Source organism: Crinia signifera, chromosome 19 (genome assembly GCF_055691185.1).
Source record: "Crinia signifera chromosome 19, ASM5569118v1, whole genome shotgun sequence".
Lineage (NCBI taxonomy): Eukaryota > Metazoa > Chordata > Amphibia > Anura > Myobatrachidae > Crinia > Crinia signifera.
Genome location: NC_139226.1, coordinates 7,383,455 through 7,391,986, shown reverse-complemented (window position 1 = coordinate 7,391,986; position 8,532 = coordinate 7,383,455). Strand labels below are relative to the sequence as shown.

General features: G+C 49.4%; 1 protein-coding gene across 1 annotated transcript; it reads left to right on the top strand.

Annotated features, from left to right (window-relative positions):
* Window positions 1–663: 663 nt before the first annotated feature.
* On the top strand, window positions 664–7,348 carry LOC146041666 (basic phospholipase A2 Cc2-PLA2-like). Its single transcript, XM_083161593.1, has 4 exons — window positions 664–741; window positions 3,625–3,772; window positions 5,530–5,642; window positions 6,691–7,348. The coding sequence occupies exons 1-4, from the start codon at window positions 705–707 to the stop codon at window positions 6,837–6,839; spliced, it is 447 nt and encodes a 148-aa protein (XP_083017719.1). The 5' UTR covers window positions 664–704; the 3' UTR covers window positions 6,840–7,348.
* Window positions 7,349–8,532: the final 1,184 nt, after the last annotated feature.

Here is an 8,532-nt window from a genome sequence, read left to right as displayed (position 1 = left end):
ATAGGAATATTTATGCCATGTGCAGGGATCAATATATATATATATATATATATATATATATATATATATATTATATATATATATATATATATATATATATATAAAATATAAAAGGAAAGATGTGGCACTCACGGGTTTTAAAGAACAAACAAACAACCGTGTATTTGTCAGATACCGTGATTGCATGTGACCAGTACACATATGTTTGTTCTTTAAAAACCGTGAGTGCCACATCTCTCCTTTTCGATTGTACCTATCTAAGGAAGGCAACTCCGAAACAATGCCATTTGTTGGCAGTGAGTGAAACTACATCTCTTTCTCTCTCACACATGCACAAACACAGAGGCAATCACAAGGTAGCAGACTAGCTCTCGAAGCATTTGAAATGAGTATATAAAAGATATACTCCTGATAGAGGAAACACAGGGTATATGTCATTGATGATGGTGGCACTCAGCGGCCACATCTGATTGGCAGAGAGCATCTTTATCCTCTGATACTATTACTATAATAATTACTTTTCCTATAATAATTGTCATGTCGACCTATTCCTTGTGTCGACCTTTTGACTATGTCAACCATATGTATATCGACCATGAAGTGTTGACTTATTGACTGTCAGCCACCTGGAACAGAATAACAATGTGCAGTTTCTTGCAGAATAAGTCCAGCGGTGTCCTGCTCTCCTCTGTGATTGGTGGAACATGGCGCCCTCTCTGCTTTTCCTCATCCTCGGCATCGGTAAGTCCTCAGAGGCGTAGTCACATCACAGGGGCAGATAAAAGCCGCTCTCGGGGCACCAGGGATTATGGGCAGCGACTTTAACCGCTCAGGAATTGGTGTAACACATTTACAGAGTGGCGGATGACACACAACAGGACGTGTCACGCTTGGGGGAGGTCAGAGGCACATATGGGGAGGGGAGGTCAGAGGCACACATGGGGGAGGTCAGAGGCACACATGGGGAGGGGAGGCAAAGCCACCCTTGGGGGAGGTCAGAGGCACATATGGGGAGGGGAGGCAGAGGCACACATGGGGACGTTGGAGGAAGAGGTAATCATTGGGAGGGGGTGAGAGGCACAATTGGGAAGGCAGTGGTCAGGGGCATCCATTGGGAAGGGTCAGAGGTACATATGGGAAGGGGGGATGATAGGTGCATATGGGGGAGGCACTTGTGATAAGGAGGTAGGGGCACACATGGGATAGGGGGGCAGGGGCATGCTTGGTGAGACAGGCGAGGTACAGTACATATGGGGAGAATAGGTGATAGGGAGGAAATAGGAGGCAGAAGCACTCATGGGGGGCAGGGATAGAGGCACTCATGGGGGGCAGGGGTAGAGGCACTCATGGGGGGCAGGGGTAGAGGCACTCATGGGAGGCAGGGGTAGAGGCACTCATGGGAGGCAGGGGTAGAGGCACTCATGGGAGGCAGGGGTAGAGGCACTCATGGGAGGCAGGGGTAGAGGCACCCATGGGGGGCAGGGGTAGAGGCACCCATGGGGGGCAGGGGTAGAGGCACTCATGGGAGGCAGGGGTAGAGGCACTCATGGGATTCAGGGGTAGAGGTACTCATGGGGGGAAGGGGTAGAGGCACTCATGGGGGGCAGGGCTAGAGGCACTCATGGGAAGCAGGGGTAGAGGCACTCATGGGAGGCAGGGGTAGAGGCACTCATGGGGGGCAGGGGTAGAGGCACCCATGGGGGGCAGGGGTAGAGGCACCCATGGGGGGCAGGGGTAGAGGCACCCATGGGGGGCAGGGGTAGAGGCACTCATGGGAGGCAGGGGTAGAGGCACTCATGGGATTCAGGGGTAGAGGTACTCATGGGGGGAAGGGGTAGAGGCACTCATGGGGGGCAGGGCTAGAGGCACTCATGGGAAGCAGGGGTAGAGGCACTCATGGGAGGCAGGGGTAGAGGCACTCATGGGGGGCAGGGGTAGAGGCACCCATGGGGGGCAGGGGTAGAGGCACCCATGGGGGGCAGGGGTAGAGGCACTCATGGGGGGCAGGGGTAGAGGCACTCATGGGAGGCAGGGGTAGAGGCACTCATGGGATTCAGGGGTAGAGGTACTCATGGGGGGAAGGGGTAGAGGCACTCATGGGGGGCAGGGGTAGAGGCACTCATGGGAAGCAGGGGTAGAGGCACTCATGGGAGGCAGGGGTAGAGGTACTCATGGGGGGAAGGGGTAGAGGCACCCATGGGAGGCAGAGGCACTCATGGGGAGGATGGTGAGAGGCATGCTTGGGGAGGCAGGGGTAGAGGTATCCATGGGAGGCAGGGGTAGAGGCACTCTTGGGGGGCAGGTGAAGGAGGAACAATAAGGAAAGATGGGGACAGTGACATAGAAGAAGGAGCTTGGATGGTTTCCAGGAGCCTAAAGCTTTCTATGAGAGCACAGCTACTGCAGTACCACTCTTGGCCACTGTGTGCAGTGTAGAGCACTAACGTTCTTCTCTTACTACAATCATCACTGCTCTGCTCCCTTTTGTTATAGATTAATGCTTTATACACCCAAACCTTCATCGAGAAAGGCTCTATACCAGTGGTTCCCAATCTTTTTTGAATCATGGCACCCTAGAGTATCAAAAACTTTTCACGGCACCCCTAGGCCAAAATAAAATAAAATAATTACATTGGGTTTATATGCTATTCCTATGGTCAGTTATGTGGTAAAGGGCAGGATTTACTTCTTTTTGTAGACATTTTATTATTGGCAGCCACCAGCTCTGGTTTTGCCCATAAATAATTAACCATAAGTAATTTTGAATCGGTCCTCGACCACCAATCCACGGCACCCCTGCAAATGTCCCGAGGCACCCCAGGGAGCCACGGCACACAGTTTGGGAACCACTGCTCTATACAATGAGGAAAACTGCAGCAAAACCTCTCCGGCGGTTCTCAGAATTGGTCTGAATGAAAAGCCAGATAGACAGATGCCAGGGAATTTATGTTATATAGCTAGACATTATTTTTATTATTCTCCATAGATAGATAGATAGATAGATAGATAGATAGATAGATAGATAGATAGATAGATAGATAGATAGATAGATAGATAGATAGATAGATAGGTAGATAGATAGACAGACAGACAGATAGAACTTAAAATAAAGCAAATATTGGTACAGTATAAAAAGTCTCACTGAACAGCTGATTGCTGAGACGCGTTTCACTCTCCACTGGCTGAAGAAGCAGCTAGGTGCCTCAAAACGCGTAACAGCAATTTAGTGAGGCTTTTTATTCATTTGTATTTTTATTTTTTTATTATTATTATAGAACTTTTCATTATTGAAAAACTTAATTAATAAACCTAAAAATAAAACAAAAGACTCACTGAACAGCTGCGTGCTGTGATGCGTTTCACTCTCCACTGCCTGAAGAAAGTCAGGTGTCTCAAAACGCATCAAAGGAATGGAATGATTTTTTATTTCATATTATTTTAAAGTCTTTTTATTGCTTTTATTTCGGTACTTTGTACTATTGGCCTGATAGATGTTTGAGGCATCTGTATAAGCTTCTGTTAATCTATGGTAATACTTCCTCAGATTATTATTATTGGTACACGTTCCCAGATGTTTGATGTATTACGCTGTACACAGGAACTGACCCTTCTCTCCATATATAGGGTTGCTGGAGGAAACGTCTGGCAACCTTCTGCAGTTCAGGCAAATGGTGAAGTCTGTCTTGGGTGGAAACCCATTATTTGACTATGCGTTCTACGGATGCTTCTGCGGGCTTGGCGGCAGTGGTTGGCCGGTAGATCAGATTGATTGGTGAGTACACAACTTTAGATTAGAGGAAACTCACTTCTTAGTTAAGAGATCAAAGAATTGTGAGTGATTGTCGCTCTTTCCTCCTTGGTTAAATATGTTTTATTTCCCTATTATACATCCTGCGGTGCCTGCCCGGGGCTGCTTTCCTGCAGATTATAGTGTGATTAGAACCCAGGGGCCCTATACAATCAGCTGGTTTGTGCTCTCATGCCCACCCTCAATTGAAAGATAAAGGACATTGAGAGACATTGAATCATCAGCACCATTCCCCAGCACTTTACTAAGTCTAGTATCTCTTACTAACTGCTTTGGGGCTCATCTACATTTGGATATAAGTCATTTAAAAAAAATCTCTTTTCACAATCTCTCCACATATGGGACTAGCCACGCCCTTTGGGTGGAGCATGACACGCCCCCTCAATGGGACGCTGTGCAAAATTATATTTCTATAATCTCCCTGAAACTATTTTTCAAAAGTAGGCAAGTATGCCTATCAGTAAGTATGCGTGGTCAGGCTAGCATGTGGCCAGGGATTTTGATGGGGTAGGTTTAGGCACTAGTGGGGGATTTAGGGTTAGGCTGCGGAGAGGGGAAGGTTAGGGTAAGTTTGCAAAGGAGGGTTAGGCTTAGGCACTTAGAAGGCGGATAGGGTTAGCATACCTCCCAACAGTCCCTATTTTAGCGGGACAGTCCCGATTATTAGGGCCTGTCCCGCTGTCCCACCCGCGGGCGGCAGTGTCCCGCGGTGTGGGGGGGCTGTTGGGAGTCCCCCCTGTCGGCTGCTAAGCAGCGGGGAATAAACGCTGTGCGCATGAGCACAGCGTCTATTCCCGCAGCCAGGGGGCTGGGGACATGGCTAGAGGCTTACAGAGCCTCTGGGTCATGCCCACATAGCGTCAAAATGGGGGTGTGGCCTCGCGGGAGAGCTGCGGTTATAGACCACGCCCCCGAAATTAGGCCCCCCACCCCGAAAACTGCGGCGCGGCGCAGGCGTGCATCAGCTGTCCCGATACCGGAGTCTGTAAAGTTGGGAGGTATGGGTTAGGCTATGAGGGTGTAAAGTTTAGACAGCGGGGTATGGGAAGTTAGGGTTAGGCACTAGTGGGGAGACCTCTCAGCACCCTATGCAAAACTTAAACCTATTGACCACCACCCCCGCATGCAACCAATACCCACTTTCCAGCCACCCAAGTACAAAAGGTGGCTTTGTAGAAGTTCCACAGCCTGCACCTGCATTACGTAAAACAAAGTTGTCTTCCTCATATCATATCATATGTACCCCTTACACAGAAATAAGGGGCGGACGTATTCAGCCTGGCAAAGAGATAACATGGATATAAAGTAAAAGGAGATAATGCACCAGCCAATCAGCTTTGCTTGAAAAATGACAGTTAGGAGTTGATTGGCTGCTGCATTATTACCTTCCATTTTATTTCTTCGCCAGGCTTAATACATCTGCCCCTAAGAGGTAGGTCCGAGTAAATGGGCCAAGCGGTTACTGCAGGTGGCAAGTGGCCGGGGGCTGTGTTCCCTAGACAGAAATGTCACCCCCGCCCTGTCAGATTGAAAATGACCCTGGTTCTGATTGGTCAGAGAGGGGAAGCGAATAATCATTTTGCAGGAACCAAGCACACTTTTTAGTTAGTATTATTTCTCTATTGTTATTGTGCAGAGTCCCAGCCACTAACAGCGTAGTCACATCTGATTCTATTACTCCTTTTTGGGTGTAACAGGAAACTTAATTTTTAATCCGCCAGGTGCTGCCACGTTCATGACTGCTGTTATGGCAAAGCGAGTGCCGCCGACTCATCGTGTTACCCCAAGATCGTGCGCTACAGCTACTCCTACTTGAATCAAAAGTTGACCTGCGGTAATACTAATTCTCAAGAGGGGGGCTGTACACGAGAGCTTACAGATAATACATGAGACTTATTATTCTCAGTGGGGGGGGGGGGGGGGGTGCACCCGAGAGCTTACAGATAATACATGAGACTTATTATTCTCCATGGGGGGGGTGTGTGCACCCGAGAGCTTACAGATAATATATGATACTAATTCTCAGGGTGGGCGGGAGGGGGGGGGGGTGGTGATAGTTCCTGGTGGGGGGGGGGGGGGGGTCATACTGAGGTCCAGATTATCAAGCTTCACAAACTAATAAAATAGAGAGTGATAAACAACCAGCCAATCAGCTCCTACCTGTCATGTTACAGGCTGGGTTTGAAAAATAACTGGTAGGAGCTGATTGGCTGGCTGTTTATGATTTTCCACTTTATCACTTTGTGAAGCTTGATACATCTGGCCCTAATTCTCAGTGGGAATTAGGGCTGCCCCCCCCCCCCCCCCCCCCCCGACCCCGCTGACCGCACAGTTCGGTGTGTGGCCCATAGGCTACAATGGGCTATCGCCATCCCAGAATGGCGATAGCCCAGGGGTGCGAAGCCGGGCTGCCCAATATTGATACATCAGGCAGCTTCACATCCCCCATAGAAACCTATGGGGGATGCGGCCGGTGGCGCTGCAGGGGGGGATCACGGCAGGGATCGGAGATTCCTGCTGCGGTCCCCCTTTGATACATTAGGGGGATACTTAATATTTGCGCCTAATCCACGAAAACAGATGATTTGGGGATTTAGCCGCAAATATTCTTTGATAAATGTGCACCTAATTCTCACTGGGGGGTGTGATAGTTCCTGGATGGGGGGGGGGGGGGGCGGCAGAGGTGGGCTGTGCAGAGGCCAATACTGGAGCAGCACTGCAGAGATATACACCACTGGATTCACATCGGTGACCCCATTCTTGTAGGAGAGCCCTTCGCTCACTTTTGCCTTTAGCATTAACCCTTAATACAACCCCCCCCCCCCCCCCCCCGTGACATCCCACCTGTTATGTATCTAAACCTCGTCTAATGTTTGTTGCAGGTTCCCAGTTCACTGATTGCGCCAAGCAGGTCTGCGAGTGCGACAAGGCGATTACTGAATGCTTCAAGCAGCACAGCGCCGCGTACAACTCCACCAATAAAAACTATGACAAGACAAATAAATGCAAAGTGGCCGAGCCGCCCTGCTAGAACTGCGGCCCCCCCGCATACGGCGCCGGAACTGGACAGAGCCATCGCCCCAGATACAATGGCGCCGATTCCGCATTGACGTGCTTGTGCCTAATCTTACTTGTACTTGTCGGCTTTACCCCGGGGTAACTTACCCAAGATGGGAGTTCTCGTGAAGATGGGATGTTGCCCCTAGCAACCAATCAGATTCTATCTATTATCTGATAGAAGGGGCGAAACCTGTTGCTATGGGCAACATCTTATCCTCAATAGAACTCCTATCCTATTTAATGCTGTGATGTGATTACCAGGAGTGTCGGCGTTGTCACCATGAGTCGGCAGACTGTCGCTGTGACTAATGTTGGGACTATAATATGACTGACAGTAGTGGGAGGGGTCACAGACTGTCATTACAGCGCATACCGACGTGATGACATCATTAATCACTCCAGCTTTAGCTAGATATAGATTTTTCCTGCTGATTTAATGGAAGACACGCCCCCTTGTGTATGGAGGCGGAGTCAGTTATAACTGTACCATTCATTGAAATAAAGCAGAAATTGCATTCACCGTCTGTTGTGATGTCTCATTTACTGTACAGTAACTTTGTGGCTTGCTGAAGCCGACAAGCAGTGATATATCTACCAATGCTGGCCCTAGCCAATTTGATGCCCTAGGCAACATTTTGGTTGGTGTCTCCTAGCACCGGCACTAGTTCCTCCTTTGACCCATTGCTCCTTATTTACAGTGTACCACACAGTAGAGTCCTTTATACATGTTACGCTACACTGTAGTGCTCCTTATACACATAATGCCACACAGTAATAGCACACATTATTACAACGTAACCCCCCCCCTTGCCCCGCATGCACCTGGCCTAGAATCTGCAAATATAGAAGCCTGGCTTGGCTGCAGGGAGTCAGTCATTGCAAGCTCTTGGGCGCTGCAAAGGCCCATTGGAAGAGGAGCTTCTGTGGCTGAGCATGCACAGCAGCCCACCTCCAGGGAAGGTGGCCCTTTTTGTTACTGTCCACCACTGCCTCCCCAGTCTCTGCTCCCCACACTGGTACGCCCACTGCTCTTGACTCAGTTGTATGAGCTGCATGCCCCTGTAATGAGGAGATGTATCACGCATTGGGGACAGTTACAGTCAGTACATCTCCCTTAGAGGCATATACAGTGCAATCTGGGTGGAATATTACAGGCCCAGGATTGCAGTGTAATATGCGATGCTATCGCGGGTATGTATCATCCTGCACGCGCGGGGACTGGGCTCTGCGCTCTGCTTTGCCGGGTGCCAATGGGCTGCTGCCATCTCAGAATAGCCCAGGGACCCACTGTGATGCTGTCTGATGTTGATACATTGGGCAGCATTGCATCCCCCATAGTGGCCGCGAGCAGGGCAGGAGGGATCCCAGCAGGGATCAGAGATTCCGCTGTGGTCCCTCCTACATACATTTTCGGGATACTTAATATTTGCAGCTAACTCCCGAAAACAGGGGTTAAGTGACATAATGTGTGGTAGGCATTGCAGTGTCATTTTGATGCGTGCTCTATCCCTGTTTTTAGTGTGTGTGTGGGCCGATACATTTTATATTGCAGTGAGTGCCAATAGGCGGTGCTAGACACGCCCCTCTGACAGTGCAGTGCCCACCCCCCTAAATATGTAAAGTCTAGATCTGACCGTGTGTAACATCAATAAACGTGCCCCATT